The sequence below is a fragment of the Spermophilus citellus genome (assembly GCF_964194105.1).
Source record: "Spermophilus citellus genome assembly, chromosome: 1".
Taxonomy (NCBI): Eukaryota; Metazoa; Chordata; class Mammalia; order Rodentia; family Sciuridae; genus Spermophilus; species Spermophilus citellus.
The window spans coordinates 38677660-38703350 of NC_138182.1; the positions used below are offsets into that span (position 1 = coordinate 38677660).

The 25691-nt window shown below is 44.7% G+C and overlaps 1 protein-coding gene across 3 annotated transcripts in view; it reads right to left on the reverse strand.

Annotated features, from left to right (window-relative positions):
• The window catches only part of LOC308649006 (uncharacterized protein), a 111592-nt gene extending 96743 nt beyond the window's left edge, over positions 1-14849 (reverse strand). For all 3 annotated transcript variants that reach the window (XM_081294278.1, XM_081294277.1, XM_081294276.1), the window contains exons 1-2: positions 14421-14849; positions 13222-13274 (exon numbers count right to left, since the gene is read on the reverse strand). In XM_081294278.1, the coding sequence (XP_081150404.1) occupies positions 13222-13274; positions 14421-14748 (381 nt within the window). In that variant the 5' untranslated portion in view covers positions 14749-14849. The remainder of the gene's footprint in view (positions 1-13221; positions 13275-14420) is intronic.
• Between the last annotated feature and the right edge of the window lie 10842 nt (positions 14850-25691).

The following is a 25691-nucleotide window of genomic DNA, read 5'->3' on the forward strand; positions in this document are numbered from 1 at the left end:
GAGGAAATAGAAGAAACCATCAAAAGACTACCAACTAAGAAAAGCCCAGGACCGGACGGGTATACAGCAGAGTTTTACAAAACCTTTAAAGAGGAACTAACACCAATACTTTTCAAGCTATTTCAGGAAATAGAAAAAGAGGGAGAACTTCCAAAGACATTCTACGAGGCCAACATCACCCTGATACCTAAACCAGACAGAGACACTTCAAAGAAAGAAAACTACAGACCAATATCTCTAATGAACCTAGATGCAAAAATCCTCAATAAAATCCTGGCGAATCGGATTCAAAATCGTATCAAAAAAATTATACACCATGATCAAGTAGGATTCATCCCTGGGATGCAAGGCTGGTTCAATATACGGAAATCAATAAATGTAATTCACCACATCAATAGACTTAAAAATAAGAACCATATGATCATCTCAATAGATGCAGAAAAGGCATTCGACAAAGTACAGCATCCCTTTATGTTCAAAACTCTAGAAAAATTAGGGATAACAGGATCATACCTCAACATTGTTAAAGCAATCTATGATAAGCCACAGGCCAGCATCATTCTGAATGGAGAAAAATTGAAGGCATTCCCTCTAAGATCTGGTACAAGACAGGGATGCCCTTTCTCACCACTTCTGTTCAACATAGTCCTCGAAACACTGGCCAGAGCAATTAGACAGACGAAAGAAATTAAAGGCATAAAAATAGGAAAAGAAGAACTTAAATTATCACTATTTGCAGACGATATGATTCTATACCTAACAGACCCAAAAGGGTCTACAAAGAAACTATTAGAGTTAATAAATTAATTCAGCAAAGTGGCGGGATATAAAATCAACACGCATAAATCAAATGCATTCCTGTATATCAGCGACAAATCCTCTGAAACGGAAATGAGGACAACTACTCCATTCACAATATCCCCCAAAAAAATAAAATACCTGGGAATCAACCTAACAAAAGAGGTGAAAGACCTATACAATGAAAACTACAGAACCCTAAAAATAGACATAGAAGAAGACCTCAGAAGATGGAAAAATATACCCTGTTCATGGATAGGCAGAACTAACATCATCAAAATGGTGATATTACCAAAAGTTCTCTATAAGTTCAATGCTATCCCAATCAAAATCCCAACAGCATTTCTTGTAGAAATAGATAAAACAATCAGGAAATTCATATGGAATAATAAAAGACCCAGAATAGCAAAAACAATGCTAAGCAGGAAGTGTGAATCAGGCGGTATAGCGATACCAGACTTCAAACTATACTACAGAGCAATAGTAACAAAAACAGCATGGTACTGGTACCAAAACAGGCGAGTGGACCAATGGTACAGAATAGAAGACACAGTAACCAATCCGCAAAACTACAACTATCTTATATTTGATAAAGGGGCTAAAAGCATGCAATGGAGGAAGGATAGCATCTTCAACAAATGGTGCTGGGAAAACTGGAAATCCATTTGCATCAAAATGAAACTAAATCCCTTTCTCTCGCCATGCACAAAAGTTAACTCAAAATGGATCAAGGAGCTCGATATTAAATCAGAGACACGGCGTCTGATAGAAGAAAAAGTCGGCTATGATCTACATACTGTGGGGTCAGGCTCCAAATTCCTCAATAGGACACCCTTAGCGCAAGAGTTAACAACCAGAATCAACAAATGGGACTTACTCAAACTAAAAAGCTTTCTCTCAACAAAAGAAACAATAAGAGAGATAAACAGGGAGCCTACATCCTGGGAACAAATCTTTACCCCACACACTTCAGATAGAGCCCTAATATCCAGAGTATACAAAGAACTCAAAAAATTAGATAATAAGATAACAAATAACCCAATCAACAAATGGGCCAAGGACCTGAACAGACACTTCTCAGAGGAGGACATACAATCAATCAACAAGTACATGAAAAAATGCTCAACATCGCTAGCAGTCAGAGAAATGCAAATCAAAACCACCCTAAGATACCATCTCACTCCAGTAAGATTGGCAGCCATTAAGAAGTCCAACAACAACAAGTGCTGGCGAGGATGCGGGGAAATGGGTACACTTGTTCATTGTTGGTGGGACTGCAAAATTGTGCAGCCAATTTGGAAAGCAGTATGGAGATTTCTTGGAAAGCTGGGAATGGAACCACCATTTGACCCAGCTATTCCCCTTCTCGGTCTATTCCCTAAAGACCTAACAAGAGCATGCTACAGGGACACTGCTATATCGATGTTCATAGCAGCACAATTCACGATAGCAAGATTGTGGAACCAACCTAGAAGCCCTTCAATAGATGAATGGATTAAAAAATGTGGCATTTATACACAATGGAGTATTACTCTGCAATAAGAAATGACAAAATCATAGAATTTGTAGGGAAATGGATGGCATTAGAGCAGATTATGCTAAGAAAATGTGGCATTTATACACAATGGAGTATTACTCTGCAATAAGAAATGACAAAATCATAGAATTTGTAGGGAAATGGATGGCATTAGAGCAGATTATGCTAAGTGAAGCTAGCCAATCCTTAAAAAACAAATGTCAAATGTCTTCTTTGATATAAGGGGAGTAACCAAGGACAGGGTAGAGACGAAGAGCTGGAGAAGAAGATTAACATTAAACAGGGATGATAGGCGAGAGGGAAAGTGAGAGTTAAGGGAAATTGCATGGAATTGGAAGGTGAGCCTCAGGGTTATACACAATTACATATAAGAGGAAAGGAGGAGTAGGAGAAAAATTATATAAGTGGAAGAAATGATTTGTAGTAGAGGGGATGGAGAGAGAGAAGGGGAGGGGGGACAGTGGAGAATGGGATAGACAGCAGAATACATCAGTCACTAGAAAGGCAATTTGTAAATCAATGGAAATGTAACTGATGTGACACAGCAATCTGTATACGGGGTAAAAATGGGAGTTCATAACCCACTTGAATCAAGCTGTGAAATATGGTATATTAAGAACTATGTAATGTTTTGAACAACCAACAATAAAATAATTAAAAAAAAACAAATTGCTGCCATCTGTAAACAAATAACTAAAGGTATTAGTATCATAATGAATTTCAAGAATCAAAATCCCTGAGGAAAGGTAAACTGTTAATATGAAAATCTTGCTTTTTCACCCCTATCCAACCTCCTTGTACTAAAAAGACAGTTCAGGAAGCAATTGTTGCACAGAAGGGTCCTTACCTCCTGCAGTGGATCTAAGGGTGAAGGTCCTAACAGGGTCATTTGCATTGCAATGCAAAATCCACTGATGCCAGATGCAGGGCAACTCCTTGTGTGTGTTTCCCAGCCTGACTCCTCTGACTCCTACCACTGTAAACTTAAGTGGCACAGTCATGTTCAATACATTGCTGAACAAATAAGTGAAGACAAAATGATACAGATTCTGAATCAGATCATATTGGTACCAACATTTTTCTACAGCTGGGGAAATTGCAATTGAGAAGAATAACAGGCCTGTCTGCACAGCATAACTTAACATAGTGATCAGGCATTCTTTATACCCAGTTGTGTTGTGATCAGTTTGATGAATAAAGATTCCATGGAGTGTCAGGACCCACAACAAACTGCTCAGTTATACGGCTATTTACTAGATGCATATACTGTCAGGACCTGGTACCTGCCCAGAGTAATTCAGGGTATTAATTAGTACAAGGCAAGGAATCAAATGCAAGCTTCCTGACTTAGGGTTGTTCTTCATTATACCACAATCTCAGCTCCTTTATGACTAGTTATTGCTGCATTCCATTGTCATAAACTGAATCCCCACAGTGGAGTTCTGCAGAAAAATGGTGTTGGCTATATTTCAAAACATCACCTATTTATAAGCTGCCTTTCCTATGACAAAGCATAGCAATAACTGCAATTGATCTCTAGAGTCACAAAAATCTAAAGATCAGGAAAAAAAGATCAGCTTTAAAAAATTATGGTTCAGAATAAAGACATGGGAAACAACTCAGTGTTTTCTCAAGCAAAAAAAGATTTATATGTATGTATAGAGTAAAAACAATATGATTTCAACTTTTTAAAAAATAAATCACATATGGTACAGGGTAAAAGAGAAATATAAAGAACAAAAGGAATGAAAATATATCAAAATGTTATTAGTTCTGCATGGTAAAATTAAGCCAGGTGGGGTGGTTCACACCTGCAATCTCAGTGGCTCTGGAAGCTGAGGCAGGAGGATTCCAAGCTCAAAGCCAGCATCAGCAACCTAGCAAGGCCCTGTAGCAAAATAACCAATAAAAAAGAGCTGATGTGGTTCAGTGACTAAGCCTCCCTGGGTTAAATCCCAGACAAAGAGAGAAAGAAAGAGAGGGAGCCATCGAGCTAGAGAAACAGAAAGGGAACAAGGGAGGAAGGAAGGAGGGAGAGAGGGATGGGAGGAGGAAGGAAGGAAAGAAGAAATTAAGGTCTCTTTTTGTTTGTCTTAATTTTATACATTTTCTGGAATGAATATGTATTACTATTATAACACACAAAACATGTTATTCTTAAAATACTTAGATATGTTTTAATTCTACATTCAATAAGTTAATGAAATTTGCTTTTCTAATACTATTAGGACTTATAGCTCCTTCTATGGAAATTCCTTTTTTTTTTTTTTTTAACCCTACAATGGGTTGAACCAGGACCTCATTCATGCTAGGCAAGTGCTCTACTACTGAGCTAGATCCCAAGCCCAATATTTGTTTTTAAATGCAGGGAAGTATTACCCTGAAACTTGAGATATCCCATTTCCATCATGAGGATGCATTCAGCTCATGATGATGTGTATGTTCTACTAAAGACTTCAAATGTTCCTTGAACCAAGGGATCTTACATAGCAGACTGACACCGCTGACATAGCTGAGGTCTGAAGAGTTAATGTGATTTTCCAAAAGCACAAACTTTTTCAGTTAGGGGAAGAGATGAAATAAGAACTGATTCTTTTAACCACAAAGTTCAGTGTTTCTTCCATGACATGATGCTGCTATGTTTTGGATGAGAATCCCTGAGATTACAACAAAAAATAGCACCTTAATAAAGTTCCTGGCCTGAGTGTAAATCTTATACTTTTGACTATGCCCCTTATAGCTAATTATTCTTCATATTCCCTCATGGGTCCAAAGAAAGCTTGAGGTATAGTTATTCATTAAGAAATGTATCCTTCCCACAAAATGCCTATGGGCACAATTTCCCCAAAAAAAAAGTAGAAAAAAAAGGAAGGACTTAGTTAATTAAAATCCAGATCACTGGGATAATTGCCAATTCTGCTTTTTTTCCATTCCTCTCCAAAGGTTGTGAACCAAACTCATGGATGAGAAGGCAAAAGGAGAGAACCACATGGCATAGCGGCAAGAGGATCCATTTCTATCGAAGCTATGAAGAAGACCCTTCATAGAGCCTAGTATTGTGCTAAATATATTCAAAGATTACCAGAGTCAGATGAGATCTTGGGGTTGTTATCAATGAATTAGACTCCCAAAACTGTTCTCATACTGCCTGGCTGTCACCAAACATCCTCTACACACACACACACACACACACACACACACACACACACAACCTAAGGAAAAATATTCATAATCCTCATCCTTCTCAATAAAGTAAGTTTAATTAGACACTGTCACCATGCTAACAAAAACCGTGCTATGGCTCTGTATCACAAAGCCAAATGTCATTCTGGATGGATCTCAACAATGAACACTTCTGGGATTTGTTGCAATACATACTTCTGTTTAAAGGGGGATTAATGCCTTTTTATTTTTAAACAGGGCATCATGTGCTAGTTTAGTGTGTTACAATCAGGGACAGATAGGGCATGTGAGTGTGCTGTGTGTTCATTCATGTCAGGCAACATAGCATCTCAGAAAATGGGGACCTGCGATGCCTCTCCACCCCAGTTTTTATTTCATCAGATCTAGAATAAGCTGTTGATTCCATCTGAACCAGAGATAGACACTGAGGAAAGAACCCAAGTAATGGAATACAAATATGTACTTTAGACAGCATCACAGTCTTACTTCATAATATACCTAAATTTGGAGAGGAGGAGGCAAAATCCAGAATATACCTTAATTTATTTAGCAAACAAAGTTTAAATCACTGAGGGTAAGGGACCTGAAAATCACAATCAACTATTGTTTAACTTAAAATAAATAAAATAGTCAGTTCAAATACCCAGATTTTTAAAAATGTGTTCTGTAACCTACCTTATGAGATAACGGCAAATAAATAGTATTTAAAATGACAGCAGGGTTATATTTAAATAGGCAACTGCCAGGTTAGGCTATTAAATTTGCATCAAGCCAAATCCCTAGACTTTCTACATGTCCAATTCTGCATAATAATAATTGTTATTTATAAACCCACTAAAGTTTCCAATAGTAATTGTGATTTCCTAAATGCGTACCAAATAAGTCAACTATATTAAATTACATTGTGTATATCAGACCAATCACTATAGTTCATATTTTTCCCATATTTTAATTAATTATGAACTGGAAAGTCACAAATAATAACAGTGTAATTAGTCCCAAAAAAAGTCTCATACTGAACATTTAAAACCACACCTGTTTTGCTTACTATAAACATAAACAATAAAACAGAATCTGAGACAAGACTACATGATAATCCAGGAAGCTACAAATGCTGAAGTATCTCATCATTTGATATTATACACTAAAATATTTAAATACGTGTAAATTTTCACATCAATCCAGATCTTACATCTAGATCTTACATACCAAGCCACCTGAATGAATGCTAAAATGAGGAACCTTAACATAGCTAACTAGAAAAAAAAGATGAAGTGGAAATTTATCCCCCATAGTAAAAATAAGAAAAATATATATTAAGGAAATAGGTAATTCAGGGAACCAATTATTTATTTATTTGTGTATTTAAACAAATTCACAGATGTTTGTGCTGATGCCTGAAGGTTTGAAAAAGGAAACAGCCTTTCATGACTTCACGAATCCCCTGCCAATTGTGAAGATGGTAGCCAAGCCGCCAGTATTCAAAACAAAGCCCCATTCTCAGAATTGTCAAGTTCCCACTGTCTCCAGCATCACGAATGTTCCATGAGCTCACAGAAAAAGCTCAGGCCTGTAAACATGTCTTTTATGGTTTAGATATAAGATGTCCCCCAAAAGCTCATGTGTGAGATAATGCAAGAAAATGTAGAGGTGAAATGATTGGGTAATGAGAGTCTTAACCTATCAGCGCATTAATCAACTTGAATGAATTAACTGGTGGTAACTGTAGGCAAGTAGGGTGTGACTGGAGGAATGGATCATTGTGTACATGTCTTTGGGGTTTATGTTTTTCCTCGGTGAGTGGAGCTCTCTCTGCTTTCTGGTGCCATGTCTTCTGCCTCACTCTTCCACCATGAGGTCCTGCCTCACCTCAGGCCCAGAGTAATGGAACTGATCATCTATGGACTGAGATCTTCGAAACCATGAATGTCAAATAAACTTTTTCTCCTCTAAAATTGTTCTTCTTGGGCTGGGGATGCGGCTCAAGCGGTAGCGCGCTCCCCTGGCATGCGTGTGGCTCGGGTTCGATCCTCAGCACCACATACTAACAAAGATGTTGTGTCCGCCGAGAACTAAAAAATAAACATTAAAAAATTCTCTCTCTCTCTCTCCCCCTCTCTCACTCTCTCTTTAAAAAAAAACAAAAAAAACAAAAAAATAAAATTGTTCTTCTTTTTTTGTCCATAGTAGTGAAAAAGTTGGCTAAAACGATGTCTGATAATGGCCTCTGAAGCCCTGAGTCTATGTTTATATACTCATTAGGATGGATTCAGGAAGCTTAGATAATGACACATTGTGTATTTCACTAGTCAATATTTCAAAACAATTAGAACAACACCCATTTTAATGTTAGAAGCATGGAAGAAATAGCTAAAGACCCTTACCTTACCCTGGTCACTGCATGCCTTCCACAGGAAGCTTTAACCAGCTCTCTACAGTGCCAATGAATGTGGTTAAAAATCAAGTACAAAATGGCTAAATGTGCACTCAGCAATATGATTTTCACTGTCAAAAACTTTAAAAAAAAAAACAACCTCAATTTTCACCCAATTTGGCTTGCCTTTCTTGCCTGTAAATTGCAATACTGCCAAGTTACAAGTTAAAGATTCTGCCAACTTTTCACTTTTGTGAGCAAAGTCAGCATACTTTCCCTAAATGGGTAAAGTGTGTGTGTGTGTGAACATGCACGTGTATGTGTTTACACATGATTAACTCAACAACATACAAGACTCTTGTTCAAAATTCCCCAAATCCCACACATAAGCCTGCATGCACACACACACACATACACACACACACACACACACACACACACCTTTGTGTCTGATCATAACAGAAAATATCGAGCCCAGATTAAACTAAGAGGAACTGGGAGAAATAGTCTGTAGTCATAAATGCTGATATCCACAGTCATTCACATCACACTTCTTACTATTGTATAATTTAGGTAGGAAGTATTTACCACCCTTCTAGATCTTTATTCTAATGTGACTCATATCACAAATGTGGTGAAGTGACTAGTTTCAGCCTCCATAAAAATAAATTTAACTTCTAGAAAAGGTCCCCAAAGCAAATTGACAGCCAAAGACAACTTCTCTTCAGAAGTGATAAAGGTCATGATGGTAAAGGTCTAGGGACCCATTTAGACTCAGGGATTCTAAGCTGCAGGAGAAAACAAAAAAAAAAATGCCCTACAGTCATTAGGAACAGTAGTCACCAGCCACCTAATCAGTCTTTCTCAGACTTTGCAGTTTTTTAAGGGAAGCAAAAATACTTAGATTTTTAATTGTAAATTCTGAAAAACAACTACACCCAGATCTTTAATACCTCTCTTTCATCCCAAAGTTAGGTGAACAGTACACTTAGTGGCAAATAACCAATGCTGATCATAATCAGCCACAGTGTCATTGAAAATGAAAAGTGAAGCTCTGGCTTGAGAAATAATAACTCAAATACATTATCTAAAGGTGTCTCCCCTAGTGCATGCAGCCATTCCAGAGGGCAATTTACCAGATGAATCAAAGGCCTTAAAAAGTAAGAAAGCCATAAATACTCAGACACAGACATACATTCAAACTAAAGTATATTCAATGTAGCACTATTCATAATAGAAAAAAATGGCAAATAATCCAAGCATTTAATAAGAAATTTGTCAGACAAAATATGTTACATTCTTTCATAGGCTATAATGTAGAAATATGAAAATCATGCTATAGAGCATATTATTTAGAGATAAAAGTTAAAAATAAATTAGGATGCTACATTTATTTACACTACTTTATAAGATAAACATAAAAGGATAACTACCAGTAATGGCATTATATTTGGATAATGACAGGGAAAGTAAATTTTATATTGTTCTCCATGCCTTTCTGCATTTTCCAAACTTCCTACATTTTCATAACCAGAGAAACAGTAAACTAATTTTTTAAGTTAGCCATGTGTGATGATTCTCCAAAAGAAATGATGGGGTTTGTTTTGTTTTGTTTTGTTTTTGTCCTGTGCTACCACTCACCCCTAAAATGAAGCCTGAATTTTTCCAGGTTTCCTGACTTCACCTGGGTTCTTTTTCTGATTAAGTAAAGTGAAAACAGTCCTACAGGAAATTGGCCTATAAGAGTCAATTGCCTCATAAGTTCATGTTCAAAGAAGGCAAGTAGAATCATGAGCAGTGGGGGAAAAAATGGTAATGAAAATGAGCCACTAAGTAGATTATTTACCTTGGTCTTCATTGAAATGTTAGTAAACTTTTTTTCCTCAATTAAATTTTGATTCCTTTATTCATTTAATCTTTACTACTATACACCTCTTATGTGGCTACATATCAGGCTTGAGATTCAAAGAAAATAAGTCTGCAAGTCCCTCAGTCTGCTGAATGCCAGGCTGTCCTGACAGTTTTCAGGGTGCCCCCTCTTCCTCTCCCATGCTCTTCTTCACCCATAGCAACCCTTCTTTATAGATTGGCCTTTTGTTAAAGTTTCATTTAAACAAAACATTCTTTGACTTAAAAAAGAAGTTTAGAAAATTCTGCTTTACTTATTGAATCAAGTAGATGTTCCAGAATTGAGTAGCATTCACTAATGGTTTTAATCAAATTCAAAAGAAAAACTGTTAGCCAAAATGTGCCCTTCTACATATAATGTGTTATAACTTACATCATCTATATTTGCTTTAAAGACTTCCCATCAACCTTTCCCACCCATGGCATACCAAATTTCTTAAGTATGTTTGGATCCTTAATCTCTGCCAGTACAATAGAACCTCAATCTTATCAACATTGTCAAGGGTTATAGGGTTGGATTTTTTTGAGACCACATGCCTGTATCCAAGTGGTCTAGCTCTTTTCCCACCTGCTGGTTTCTCAAGATTAAGGAACTTCTTTAAAATGAAGAGTCAGGCCCCACCTCCAGAAAATCTGACTCTACAGAAGTGGATTCTATGTTTTTTAACAAGCTGCCCAGATGTCTTCCAAGTTCAACACTGTTAGTAATAAAGCTTCTAGCTTGTCAGAGGAGGCTCAGAATATTGTTAAATCTAAAGAGACCTTGAGGGCTGGGGATGTGGCTCAAGTGGTAGCGCGCCAGGCATGCGGCCTGGGTTCGATCCTCAGCACCACATACAAACAAAGATGTTGTGTCTGCCAATAACTAAAAAATAAATATTAAAAAAATTCTCTCTCTCAAAAAATAAAATAAAAAAATAAAGAGACCTTGAGTTTGTTACAGCACATTTTTATAATTTACTTATTTATATGTCTCTTTCACTGAACTTGGAATTCTCTTTGGATAAGGAGATTGTCATAATCCGTGTGTGGGTGTGTGTGTGTGTGTGTGTGTGTGTGTGTGTATTCTACTGTGTCTCATGTTTGATGTTAAACTCATTAATTAAAAATGCAATTATAATTCATTAAAATCTAATCCTATCTGGGTATGGTAGCACACGCCTGTAATCCCAGTGGCTTGGGAGGCTGAGACAGGAGAATCGAGAGTTCAAAGCCAACTCAGCAATTGTGAGGTGTTAAGCAACTCAGTGAGACCCTGTCTTAAATAAAATACAAAATAGGGCTGGGGATGTGGCTCAGTGGTCGAGTGCCCCTGAGTTTAATTTCTGGTACAAAAAATAAAAATAAAAATAAAATAAAGTCATATCCTATTAGAATAGAAGGGTTTTCCCCCAATCAATAGATTATTATAAACCTATTAATAGGGTTTCATGTTTTTTCTTCCATAAGACTAAATTAAATTAAATAACTAAAAACAGCTTTAAATTTTTTTTGCAGTGCTTTTGGATTTTAAGAGTGCTTCATGAGATGAACAGGAAAAGAATAGTTATCCAGCTGTTTTAGTTGAGGAAACAGGCCAAGCAGGGATAAAATGACTACCAAGTATTCACAATTATTTTCATAGTCAAGGAGGTGGTGTGGTATAGTAAAAAGAACTGTCTTGTGTGTGTGTGTGTGTGTGTGTGTGTGTGTGTGTGTGTGGTGCTGGGGATTGGACCCAGGGCCTTGTGCATGCGAGGCAAACACTCTACCAACTGAGCTAGATCCTCAGCCCTAAAATAACTTAGTCTTTATGCTGGTGTTAAACTGGAGTTCTGCCGTTTAAAAACTGTGTTATCTTGAGCAAGATATTTAATTTTTCTAAGCCTCACTCTTTTGTATATGTTCTGTATATTCAAGAACAGACAGAAGGCTTGTCTGAAAGATTAAATGAGTCTAGTAGAGTGTTTGGCACATGGCAGGAGCTGAAAAAGCCTTGGTTTCCTTCCTTCCTGTTATGGTCTTTCCAGTAGCAAGGACTCAGTTTGTCTTAATCAATGTCATATCCTCAGCACACAGCACACAGCACAGTCACAAGCAGATTATTGAAATGACCAATTGATTTAATAGTGTAAATCTAGGATTTTAAAAAAGTTTCCCTTTTATCTATGAAATTTTGCCAACTTATAAAGTTAGAATATTACCATAATCCCTCCCCCAAACACAAAACTCAGATGTTCTATATGTGAAGAGAGCCACCTTCAACCACAACCTAGGGAAAGTGACCTAGAGCTGCAAGTTCAAAAATCAAAAGAATTTCCATTGAAGTGTTAGGACTAGACTAACATGTGTTTCTCTGTGTAATAAAACAAAACTAATGACTAAGCATCTCTTCATTTTGAAACTTCTCTAGCAAGCAATGGTAAAGAGAAATTAATAGTGTTGTGTGAATTTGATTTATAGAAAACATTCCTCCTGTCCTGCCTATTTTACTTTCTTTAATTTTTTATAATTTTCCACAAAGATTTAAATTTCTCAATTATGAATCTCTTAATATGACTTTCTTATTTTAGAACCATCATCCAATGGGTTGAAGGGCCTCCTGGAGAAAAATGAAGAGAACACATGCTTGAAGACAGAATTTTTGTCACTTACTCAACTCTTACAATCTCACTGAGCCTCAGTTTCTTGATCCATAAAATGGTATAAAATACCTACTTCCTGTATTTGTCATGAGGGTTAAAGGAGAAGTGAAGTGCCCAGGAAATGCTAGGAAACGATAAGCACTCCTGTGCCCACCAATACTGCTACAAAGGGATGCAGTAGTTCCAATCAAAAATAGCATGTCTTATTTTCATAATTAATTATTACTTGGTCTCCAGGGGCTCATAATAATTATATAATTATTTATTAATAATTATATAATTAATTATTACTTGGTCTCCAGGGGCTCTGGTCTTGTCCTACATCACCTTTATCCCACTTTTCCACCCTGCTAACACTTTCTTTGGTCTAGCTCATTGCAAGACCTTTCTTTTCTCTTGAGCACAGAGTTACTAGCTTATGGTATATCTGAGCCTCAGAAATGTTTCCAGAGAGGATTCTGAACACTAACCAGCTAAGGACCTATACAAGGCCCTCCATGGTAGGGCTCACTGGCGCATGCTTGTAATCCCAGAGCGGGATCACAGTTTTAAGGCCAACCTGGCAACTTAGCAAGATGCCATCTCAAAAAGGCTGGGGATGTAACTCAGTGGTAGAGCACCACTGGGAAAAGAAAGATCCTTCATAAAAGTCTTGTTTTTCCTATCAATGAACTGCTCACTCTTGATACCCTCCCTCAGGTCCAGACTAATCTCCTCAACAGACTTTCTACTCCTAGGACAGGTCCTCTGCTTTCTATGTTCCAGGGATATTGAACTTTGTAGATAGCCATACTCACGTCACTCTGGATGTGATCATCTATCCGTTTCGTGGCATCTTTTGCTTCTTTCTCTACGAGGAAAAAAATATTGGATTGTAAGATCTGTGAGCACAAGAACTGTTTTGTTCACTAATGGATTCCTATGTCTCAAGTACAATAGTCTCTCAATAGACAATGTACCTGTTAACCAAATTATTTCCTTGAGCAAGATTTTAAAACAAAACACTTGACTAAAGATAAAATGGGAAGCAAATGGGAATGAAGCTTAAAATACAAATTCAGCCAGGAAATAGACTTATGATTCTAACTTGGTCTCCAGGGGCTCTGGTCTTGTCCTACATCACCTTTATCCCACTTTTTCCACCCTGCCTTCTTAGCTTCAAGACTCTTTTTCACTGGGAGAAAGCTGTCCTTATCCCCTCACTCCCTTCCTTCCACACACAGGTCCCAGTCCTGTCTTTGCAGGCCAGGTAGGATTCTCCCTCCCAAATAGGCCAAGTAGGCCTCTCACTGCAATGTTACACTCTCCCTGCAGAAAAGCCCACCTTCCCCACCCAGCACACCCAGGACCTCTCCTTGGCAGGACCAGGAGTATGGGTGCACACAATATCCCACAAGGAGGCACATACCTGAATGTGTTCATTAGAGAATGGATCTTTACTAGACCTATAATCCACCCTTTTTCTGTGTGAGCCCTCATTTATAGGAGAAGAGAAGAGTCTTAATTCATGTCTACGGCCAAAAATAGGGACAAGATTCTAAGAATGCAGTTGGCCTTGAGTTCACTGATTGCAGATTTGGGAAACTTGGATAATTCTTTCTGGTCAAAGAAAAAACCTGTGCTAACCCCTGCCCACAGGCCACTAGGGCCTGGAAATACTCTTATGAGTTCTTTGCGTCTAGGCCGTTGCCTGAGGCTTCCAGGCCATACCGGCAGAGTCTCATTTCTGAGGGGTAGGCCCGCTGGACTGGACGACCTTGGCCAGACTACGTCTGACATCCAAAAAGCGGAGGTCGCTGCACCGCTTTAGCTGGGAACCCTGGGTCGGGCAAGGCTTCTCTTAGCCCAAGCAGGGAGCTATATAGATCTGGGACCCATATAGCTTCTGGGACCCTCGCTCCGTTCCGAGTGCTTCCGCCGAGAAGCCAAGACTGGCAAGATCCACATTGAGAACAGAGTTCCCTCCCGCCTCTGATTCCTTCCCCGCCAGACTTGCCTGAGCTCTGCAGCTCGAGAAACAGTTTTCCCTGCGCGCCCCTCGTTCCGGGCCGAGCCGTCCGAACGCCTCCGGCTTTGCTGCTGCGCGGGAGCCCGGGTGGGTTTCCCTCTGCCGCGGTCCCTCTGGGCCCCTGGCAGGGTCGAGATGGCGTCCTAGCTGCTTCTCGGTGCGAGGCCTGGCCAGGACTTGAGAAGTCCGGGGAACCGCGACCTGCTCCGACCCTTACATATCCAGATGGGAGATCCCTTGGAGTTATTCCCGGGCCGCAGGGGTGAGGTGGAGGTTGGGGGCTCACTTCAAGTCTCAGTTTGCAAAAAAATAACATGCCCTGGTCTCGCTGATGCCAGGACCCCACCGAAGGGAAGCAGTTGCTTCCTTGGGCCCTTCAGGAGTGGCGCCCAGTTTGCGTAAAACACAGTAATTCACAATTTTCGCGTTCTAAGAGAATTCTGAGGGGGCGCCGGCCTGAGCCCCAGACAGCAGCTCCCGGACGGGTTTGAAAGTTTTGGGCTTTTCCAATTCTGATATGGACGTGCGGCGCTGAACTTGGTGTGACCTCCGCGCTGCGCTCCCTGCTCTGCGCGAGCAGGAACCAGGAGCGGGACTCCAGGATTCACACTCGCAGCCGGGTCTTGAGAACCACTGAAGTGGAGCACGGGGAGATATTTGTAGACGTTCATGCATGATGTGTTTTTCTATAACAAGCTAAATAGACCTTAAGAGAGGAAAGTCCTGATTCTGAAGCCACTATAACGCGCTCCTCCGTCTGTCCAGAGATCTCCTAAGGGCTCTGGTGTGAGGAAGATATTGATGCCCCAAGTTCTCATCACGTACGACGCTTTGAACTTGGATGCAGCAAAAGAGATGAACACACAGTGCCCACGCATTACACCTCCGCGGGAGCCAGATGCTAATTAGGTGCGATTCTTCTGCTCTTCCTGAGGGGCAGCCTGGCTCCAGGGGGCTGAGACCTGCCGCTTACACGAGGTCACCCTACGTGACCGGCCTCCTCATTTGGAAGGAGAAGAGAGGAATTTTTTTTTTTTTTAAACAATTTGAGGCAGGAAAGCCTGCAAGTGGAGGTGAACTGCGTGTATGCTCTATTTAAAGAGCAATGCGAAGTTGCCAGGAAACTCGCTACGTGCCTGTTTACTCCCCGCAAATGGGCCCCAAAGAAAATAAGGTAGTGACCAGGCGGGATCTGGGAAGTCGCTCCAGGCAACTTTACTCTCCAGCGACTCTGCACCCAAAGCAGGAGGAGCTGGTAGGTGGGTTTTCTCCATCCATGGGTGCTACAAACTTTCACCATTTGCTTATTTTTTTAAAAGAAAAAATGAGCACAAGTTTCTCTCAAAATAGTTGAATAGCTTCAAGATAAAATTTGCGCTATGAAAAATATGAGGTCGAGATACATCAGTATGTGGGCGAAAGCTGCTGTAGCAGAAATGCTAGAAGTGAGCAAGAGCCCACAAATTTCGTTTTTACTGTAGAAATTGGGAAACGGAATCAAATAGTAATTGTTACCCATTACAGCCACTGAAAAATTCGAATTAATTTAATGTGTTTCAGGTTTATATGTATGTAATCACCATATTTTTTTATTTTTCTAGCTATTTCCATTAAGTTTTAATACGCTATTAAGGTTCCCTGGATAAATTTTGTGAGTTTTTAAGTGAGTGGAGATTACATGAACCAGAAGCAAAGTTTGAGCATAATTTCTTTAGCCACTGGGAAGTCTGAATCTCCTGCCAAATATCCAAGAATAGGGAGGGAGGGAAAGGAGAGAGGAAGACTAAATAATCCTTGAGCACCTACTATGTGTTGGCACACAGATAGTACTAACTATATAAATCGTTTCACATCAATAATTGCCTATCAATAAGAAATCTTTTTTAAAAAAAAACCTGAAACCTCCATCTTCTGCATCTAGACCTCATATGTATAGCTTTCATAATTTTATTCTAAAGAATTTCGTTTTTATTACTTCCTTCCTTGAAGTGACAGGATAGCCAAGGTTAGTGGGGAGAGCCATGTCTACTGATAACAAAGTCTGTTTTGTTTAACTGATTAACATCGTTTAATGTTAATCCTTGTCTGGGGGTGGGGCGGGCGTGAAGGTGTGATTTAGCACACGCTAAATTTCTCCTAATCCTTTAGGTCCCTGTAAAAACAGATTCCTAGAAATTGTTTGGGAGAAGAGGAAACTTGTAACTGGGAGAGCACCATCACTGAACTCCATATGCAAAAAAAAGAAAACGTGCAAAGCAAAACTCTTTTTGTCGCTGAGCATCAAAGGAACTGAAAATGTGACCGGTTTTGCGAGGGCTGTGCAATCTCTTTCGGCTTGTATTGAAAGCTGCCTAAGACTACCGGACTGTATAGGTTGTAATGGTTACGATGTCATGGATGACCGAAGTTGAGGGGCTGCGGGGTAGGTGGACAACTAGATGATGTGGGGAAAGGAGGCGAAGAGAATACTGCCAGAAGCTGCAGCAGGCAGGTAAATCATCAAAAACTCAGTTCCTGAAACTAATGAAAAAAACAATCTCACTAGAGTCCAGAGGGGAAATGGTTCTCTGACGCAAGCCTGATGGCGATTCTATTTGTCCGGGTATTTTTCCGGACTATCAAAAAGTTATTTCGAGATTTAGCCAAATGTTTTGACTGGGAGACCGAAAACGCGACGAAGCGTTTCCTGCTGTAACGCCCGGTGAGCCGCGGGCCCCGGACTGAGCGCTCCGCGAGTCGCGCGCTGCCCGCATGGGGCTGCTCTAAAGGACGGTCCCCGCGGCCCTGGTAGAGGCGAGCCCGAGGAGCCCGAAGTCCGCCGACCGTGACAGCTGAGGTTCCACGTGGGGACTGACTTTAGCCTTTCTTGGGAGGAACACTCTTTCGGTCCTGTTTTGGAAGGGGAAATGGGTGCAGCTCTCTGCGAAACTGTCAAGAGTCCCCATCACTCCACAAACTTGGAAACTCTGGACGTTCTACACTTTCTTCCCCGAGTTCATTTCTACCTACTTTACCAGCGCTGAAGGACTACTGGCCGAGGGGCGCTATTTGAGATGATTTTTTTTTCCTTCCACGTTGACTAGAGAAACTATGCGGCGGGTTCCGAAGGCGACTTGCAGACCTCAGCGGCCCGGGCTCGGCGTGGCGTACTGCCCGCCCCTCCGCTCCCGCCCAGCCCCGCTCGGGGAGAAGCCCGAGGGGGAGTATCTTTACCTCTGGCCAGAACTCGGTGCCAAGGCGCTCTCCTGACATAACCCTGTCCAGGGGAGCCGACACGCTCCATAACCAGTTCGACTCCTCTGCTGCCAGCCCCAGCCCCATCCGTCCGGCGTCTTCCTTGGAACCAGCCCCTCTAACAGAGGATCTCGCCTCACGTCTCCCCTGGCTCCCAGTTTTGCTGGCCTCTTTCTAACTTGTACACCCCTACCCTTCTTCCGCCGACTAGGGTCGAACTCTGGCACCATCCTCCCGCCCACCCCACCACGCCATCTTAACCCTTTGGAGGTTTTCCTGGGCCGTGGGGCGGGAAACAGAGAAGGTCCATCTTCCTCAACTCTCCCCACCCTCTGGCTCCCCCCTGGGTCACTCCTGAAGCAGTCTGGAGGGGATTGTGAAACCACCAGCAGTGGGCGGGGGTGGGGAGGGACACGCTACCTCCGGGCTGCGGAACCTTTGGCAAAGTCTAGGGAACACTTGTGCTCCCCCAGGATAGCTCCCTTCGCCTCATGGCGACCGTGGGGTGTCCGAGTTTCTTGGCACGGACTGCAAAGAGCCTCTCCCTTTCCCTAGCGCCTTTAAGGACATCTGATCTGCAGCCCCAAACTTTCTCCTCGGGTCGAAAAGCTTCCTCAGGCCGCTGAGAGCGACCCCAGGCGAGGCCCGGAAGGGAGCGCGCTGGTGTGGGGTTAACCCAAAGCCTGGCGCCCAGAGGTCGGCTGAGGCCCTGCGGGTCGAGGCCAGGCGCGCTGTTTGCAAGAGGGAGCCCCAGGGGACCCGCGCGGGACGCATAGCCGCAGCTGAAACAGGCGTTCCCTTTTCCAGATCATGTTCCTCATAAAATCTAAAGCCAGATGCATCTCTTGGGCATGTTCCCATTTCACCGTGAAAGGGACAGATTTGTTTCCAAACTGGACTCCAAATCGAGGTTTATGTTGCGGGATCCATTAGTGTGCGCAAAGCTGGGGCTTTCGATGGCTCTGGGGATGGCTGGGGTGGATAACGTTGGAGGGACTAAAGTCTGAACCTAGCTCAGGCAAAGCATCATTTGTGAACGCGTAGGCTTTTAAGGGGGGTGGGGTGGAATAAAAACCACCAAGGGTTTTCAAAGGCTTGCGTGTACTTTTTGTTTAAGAACTAACTTCATAATTACAGATGCTCAGTTTAGCAAGATAACCCGATGGAACCTGTTTCACAAAAATATGCTACAAGGGGGAAGACTCAGCAAGAAAAGTGGCCACATATGAAACTAAAGCGCGAGCACAGTGAGCGCAGGCATTTTTATAGTGTGCTGAGTCAAAAACAGCTTTTGCAAAGTTTTGTTGTTGTTAATGAAAGGGTTTTTGTAAAAGGAAGAATCTAAGGGTCTGTTTCACCTGTAGCTTGCCTGTCATTGACGTATAAAGAAATCTGGATGGAATGGGCCGTCCTTTTTACAGTTAGGACTTTCTGTTATTTGTCGTTGTGGTTAAAAAAAAGGGGGGGAGGAATGAAAACCAACAGGGTTAGTCTGGGAATGACTGCTGCCTGTTACCGGCAAAACCTTAGCAGGAAACCAAGGCTGCCTTCCCGAGGTTCACCCAAGAGAACACCAAAAGCAGACGGCTTTTGAGTCCTGTGGTGAAATGAATATTTGGCGATGCAGAAGCTGAACCATGCAAACAAGCACACAACTCCACATCTCCCGCTTTCAAGAGCGAGTAGGCGCTGTGCAAAAGCGCCTCTGGACAGCTAGAGACATAACCGCCCTCGCTGCGTCCTACATCAGGTGCCTGTGAGAAAAACAGACCTGACTACTCGCAGGGGGGAAAAAACGGTTTCCACATTCGACTCATTTAGGAACAACATTTTTAAAACACTCATACCCGTAAACATTGCTACCACAAAGGTGTTATTAAATAGAATAAAGTTAAGTGTTTACTAAGGTAAGATGCGGTTTTTCGGACGTTAGGCTGCTGGAGTAATGGCGAGTGCTCGGCAGGCCAATCAGCCCGGGTTGGCTCACTAGGAAGCGGGTGGAGGAGGATGAAGCAAGGACAAATTTTAGCTGACCGTCTGCCACCGGCTGCTATCCCTTACTGGCGCTTGTGGGCAGTTACCTTCACCCGGTTATGATGCCTTGCTTTAACAGGAAAAGCCTGTGCCCTGTGTCCTGTAAGGCCGCCCACGCGGGCCGTGCCTCTTCCAAATCTGTTCAGGGCGTCTTTGTCTCTGCAGAGACTCCCACAAGGGAGGATGACCGGCACGTAGTATGTCACCAGAGTTTCCTGAAGTCTTTAAACAGCTTAGAAATCTGATTTTTGCGGGGAGGAAGAGTGCTCATCCGACTTAAGGGTAGCACAAAGCCACGGGCCTCGAGCCCAGGCGGCCTCAACGCGCCCTCGCAGCGCTCCCGCTTGCCGTGACCGTCTTGGGAATCCGCTTCTGGGGTCCAACGCTCGACCCCCGCGCCACACTTCTTTGGCTCTGTGTGCCTTCCGCTTGGACCCAGTCAGTCTTGCTCTTCAACTCAAGACCCTGGCCAAACTTTCCCTACCTGGCCAAACTTTCCCTTCGGGGTTGGTATATTTATTATTGACGTTCGCTTTTCCCAGGGGAGAAAAAGAGCGACAGGGCACTGAGAAGATCCTGGCAACTCCTGGGCGCCCTCCGGGGATTGCCCCCATCCGGTTTCCGCGAAGCTTGGGCCCCCATCCTCGCTTCGGGACCCCAGACTTTGTCCTCCCAGGGCCGCGCTCAGGGAAGCCGCTGCTACTGATGCGCCCCGAGTGCTTTCGTTTTGCTTTCCCTTCCTCCTTTCCACAGCTAGGAAGACCGCGGGAGAACAGAGTGGGGGCGAAAAGCGTGTGTCCTGACAAAGTGGCTGGGACACCGCAACTTGGTCCGAAGCTAGGGTTGGGAAGCCAAAGCTGAGGCCGAGGCCTGGGCAATCTCTGGCCCTTATAGGACCAGGAAGGGCCAGGAGACTCTGGCTTGTTTTCTTCATGAAAAGTAACGTGCTTTGTAGATATCGATGCAACAAAATTGGCGCGGAAACGAATTTGATTCTCTAGAAGGGTTGTGTTTTTCAAATGCTAGAGGCAGGGTAGGGTACAAAGACGGGAAGAGGGGCGACTGGGGCCTTTCACTAAATAGGAAGGAAACCGGGGAATAAAAAGTCTGCTCCACACCCTCAGGTGTGGGGGAATAAAGCGGTCTACTCAACTCCACACTTGGGAAACACAGCAACCACTGCACAAGTTCGCTTTACTTCATCTTGCTTCCCTCTTTATAAAAGCAGGCGCACACATTGTTAGCTTGAACCCATTCTCTTAGGTCTCCTCCCCGCTCTTCCTCCCAAAAGATGGCTCAAGACTGGAAAGATTGTCCATATAAAGAAAAACTTAAAGCTGACCCATCAGGCCCGTGCAAAAGCGCTCCCAGGTTTGGAGGAACCCAGTACCCGGCCAAGGAGTTCGGCTTGGGGTTCACGGGCCCACCACCATCACCAGCCAGCACTTAGCCCGAGCAAGGGTGAACGCGCGCGGGAACAATTTCCCTAAGGCCCTTAAAAAAACATCATCATCCTTCCAGACTGTTTACCACAGTCCAGCTCCGGAGAAAGATCCAACGCGTTTCCAGCCCTCGTCTAGCTTTCCTCGTTTTCCTCCACCAGGGATCTGGTGGGCTAAATTATTCTATTCCAATCCTGGAAAGTTAAACTGCGATCTAAATAAATCATTTAGGGAGAGGATAGGAAGCAGTGAAGATAAATTACATCCAAGCTAGCCACTTCCACTTGGTTTTAAGGCCTTCTTGTGTTTACCGCCTTCCTTGTTTACAAGGAGCCCAGGAACAGAGGCTTTGGGCCGGCTGGGAGCTCAGTTTCACTTCGGGGTATGGCAGGGCCTATCATTTCGTCATCAGATTTTGAAGAAAAGTTAGAATGTTTTTGCCACACTAACTCCCATGACAAAATAGTAACTGCTCAGAAACTACATTCTCCCCACCGCGGTTCAGGTTTGCAAAACCCTTGGGCTCTAAACGGCCGGGAAGAGAGATGTGAGCTCGAGCAACGGCTCGTTGCACCTGCGGAAGGAGAGCGTCTGCGAGCGCCCGCACCAAGCTTCCCGCGCTTTGCCTGGGAGCCGCTGCGAAACACCCCCGCATCCCTCCTGCCTCCGCCCTCCGTCAATTGTGCGGGGTAGTGGGGGCTAGCATCCCAGTCCTGGAGGCAGGGGCCGCGCCAGTGGCATAGGGACGTGTCAGACTCCTGGCTCCGAAGCGAGGCCAGAGCGCGCGCGCACACCGCGAGCAGGGCGGTGGCGCTCCGGGAGCGGGAAGCGAAAGGAGGGGCGGAAGCGCGCGCGGGACGCCCCGGAGCACTTCCACATCCGTGGACCCTGGGATCGCCGCCGGGTGTCGAGCGCTTGGGTACCCACGATGTGCGCGACACTTGGGCCGCGGCCCGACACCATGAGCTGGGCTTGCAGCTGGGCGAGGCCGCTGCCACGGAGCCCAGCGGGCGGCGCGGAGCCCCAGAGAGCTGGTTTTCCCGGGCGGGCACGTGACGGGGTTGGCAGCGCTTTGGCCCAGCCTGGGAGGAGGGGGGAGCAGAGAGTAGGAGGCCGGGGGCGGGCGGCTGGCGCGTTGTGTACTTAGGTCGTGTGCTAGGGCTTTTCTCTCCCTGGAGCCGGCAGGGGGAGGGGGAGGGGCCACCGCTCCGCCTTCTCCTTTTCGCAATGTTGACGCAATCTATAAATAGTGGAACAAAAGGACCAACTTCCTCGGAGCTTTGCTGAAACTGCACAAAAAATCGAGCTGGGGGGTTCCCTGGTCCCTGGCGATGGGGCGGGGAGCACAGCGCCGAGGGAGGGGGCGGGAGCGGCAGCGCGGGCCCCGCCGAGGGGGGACACCTGGCTGAGGCACAGCTGCAGCCGCGCCGCTCCGCGCGAGCGCTCCCGTCTCTGCGCGGGCTCGAGAGCTCGCTCCGACCGGGGGTCTTCCTCCACCGCTGACAGGTCAGTGCGTACCGCCCCTTTCAACGCTGAATTTTCTTTTCCCTCCCCCAAACCTCCACTTTTAGAAGGGAATGGAGGAAAAAAACTGAACGAGGCGCACCGCAGCAGCAACAGCAACCAAATCTGCAGCCCCAGCAGTCCACGGCGGGGGCGGCCGAGGGGGCTCCCGGAGGCGATTAGCGCCTGGCCGCTCGTCGATTGGCTTGTGCCCGCGCTGTAGCCCGAGACGAAGCCCGGCAGGACAGGCGTGCGCCGCCCGGGTGGCGGGGAGAAGGAAGGCGCGGGCCTCAGCGAGAGGGTCAAGGACGGGTTCCCCATTGCCTCTCCCGCACGGGGGCCGACCCCCGGTGGCGACAAATCAGGGCTGGAAGACGGCTGCGCGAACCTCGCTACTCCCCCACCCCCCAGCTTGGACCCGGCGAGTCCGCCTCGTCCTCGGGCTGCGGTGGGAGGACTAAGAACAGAAGCTCTAACGCCGCACGCCGTCGTGCCCCCTGATTCCAGTGCCCACACACCAAGTGCGCTGGAGTTGGGGGGCAGGGTGGGACCCCGGGCACGCTCGGCTCCTTGAGTCCGGGACCCGAGCGCGAGCGCCCGCCGCGCCGCCGTGGCGGTTACTCAGGGCGCGGGGGAGGGGGCGGAGCTGGCGCTGTTGACAGCGGTGCCGGAGCAGGGAGGGCGAAAGTTGGAGAGAGGGGGCGGGGGAAAGGTGGGAGTCGGGTTGGGGGAGGGAGCGCGCGCGCGGGATTCAGCGGGGCGTGGGGGTCTGTATCACGTGACAGGCAGACGCCCCCGCTACAGGCTGGCTGTAGGGATGACGTCACTACTCCTGACTGCAGGGGGTGGCACTTCCGTTCCCTCCCCCATTTAGGCTCCCCCAGCCCCTAGTATCACCACCGTTTCTCCTCGTGGGGAGTGGGCCGAGATTAGAAAAGGGTTTTCCACACGACCTTAGCTTTTGGCCGCTTCCCCAGCAGCCCGGAGTCCGGGCCCTGGGACTAGAGCGGGAGCCGCGGCAGCCCCCTTCCGACGCGACCCATTGTGTGTGCGGCCGGCTCTGGGCGGAGGCTGGTGCCTGCCCCCCGCAGCTACCCGCTGGGAAGGAGGCGGGGGCGGACCCTTCAGCAATCAAGGCCAAGTCCCGCCGTCGGCCGGGTCTCGCGTCCAGACTGCGGCGTCCGCCCCAGCGAGGTCCGACGCTCTGCACTCCCGGCCGGGACGCGGCGGCCGTCGCCTGCGTCCCTGGGGCGCCTGGTGGTTAGTAACCCGCTCAGTGGAGCGGGTCCACGGCCAGCCCGGCGGGTCTGTGGTCAGCGTCTGTCACCGCTGCGAGGGGAATGATTCCAGCAGTCGTTAGGAGCTATTTGAGGAAACTCGGGGTTTGGGTGACTCAGCGCGGTGAGCACTATTTATAGGTAAATGCGCTAAGAGGAGGGAAATACATCGAGCTGGGATCCGTCCGCCGGAGTACAGCAACCGACTTCGTTAGGAGGAAACAATTAAAAGACAATTTTAAAAATATATATATATTTTAGTTGTCGATAGTCCTTTATTTATATGCCGTGCTGAGAATCGAACCCAGTGCCTCTCACATGCCAGGCAAGTGCGCTACCGCTGAGCCACAGCCTCACCCCCTAAAAGACAAATTTTTAAAGAAAAAAGATTGAGATTGATTGTGCTGTGAGACAACTAGTCTCACGAGCAGGCTCGTTAGAACAGTGTATCTTTAAAAGTCCGAACGTTTTCCAGAAGTAGATGGAGAGTTGGAAGACACGTCTGGACTGTCTTTCTAGCTGATAGTTTTTGAAGTAGGAGCATTACTTAGTGCAAAAGACTGAGCAGTCCTAGTAGATTCCAGAATATCAAGATCTGCGGGGTTTTTATAATTAATTACAGGATTTGTATAAACATATCATGTGGTGGCAGGGTATAAAACCGAATGATGATAAAAAGTCCTTTACGTGATATTCTTTAACATTGAGGTTTGTGTGGCATTTATCCAGCATCAAAAGTCTTATAAATTATGTTTCCCACCCAATTTTTTTCTTCCCAAGAAAGCACTACAAAACATTACAACCTGAGGTTTTTCAACAGTGTATAAATGCTGCCATTAACTTTTAAATCACTAAACAATGATTTTGATCTTATTTTGTGGTTTTAATCCCCTACCCCCAGCTCCCCTTAGGAACTACAGGAGGTAGAGGCTAAGAACAATTGTAAAACTGGCTGCAGGGAGGCAAGAGTTGACAACCAGCATGCTTAGCCTGCATAGCTTTTGGTAGGTAGTGTGACATGAGCTGTTTCTTGAAGGAGAGTTGGTTTCCTGGATGACCTGAAGTTCGGTCAGCTAAGAGGAAAGGAATACGAAGCAGAGAGCAAAACAATGTCAAGAATAACAGCTAGGTAAAGGGTGGGTGTCTAAGGATTGAAGAGGGGTAAGAAGGGAGCTAGATCTATGGCTAGGTCGTGCAGGACATTTTATACCATACTGAGGAATTTGGGCCTTAGCCTGAAAACCTACAACTTTTGGGGAGACACATACCTCACCCAAAAAGCAATGGGCTGTCCTACAGACTTACACTAAAATTTTGCTTATTATTTCAGGGAGTTATTCCTGTTGTACCTGAGTTTTAAAACCTATAGGAAAAGGGAAGTCATGGAAAGATTTTTTTTTTTTTAACGGAAATGACTTGGTCAGGGGTGCATTTTGAAAAGTTCATTGGTAAGAGGCCTGGAGACTTGAAGATGAAATGTAAAACAGCCTGTGATCTGCGTAAGAATCAACTAGGACCACTTTTATGTACCCAGGGACAGTGGGAATAGAAAGAGAAAATCAAAAAGAGTAGAGTAGGTGGAATGGGAAATTGGCTGTGTGGGACAAAGGATACCCAGACTAGGTATGTCCTCAGAGCCTGGAGAAGGAATTCTGTTTTTTCCCTGTAGCATTTGAAATATCAGAGAACTATATCCTAGGAAAGCTAAATGTACAGCCTAACTCCCTGGAGTCTTTAAAATAAAAGTGGTAGCCAAGAAAAAATGGGAG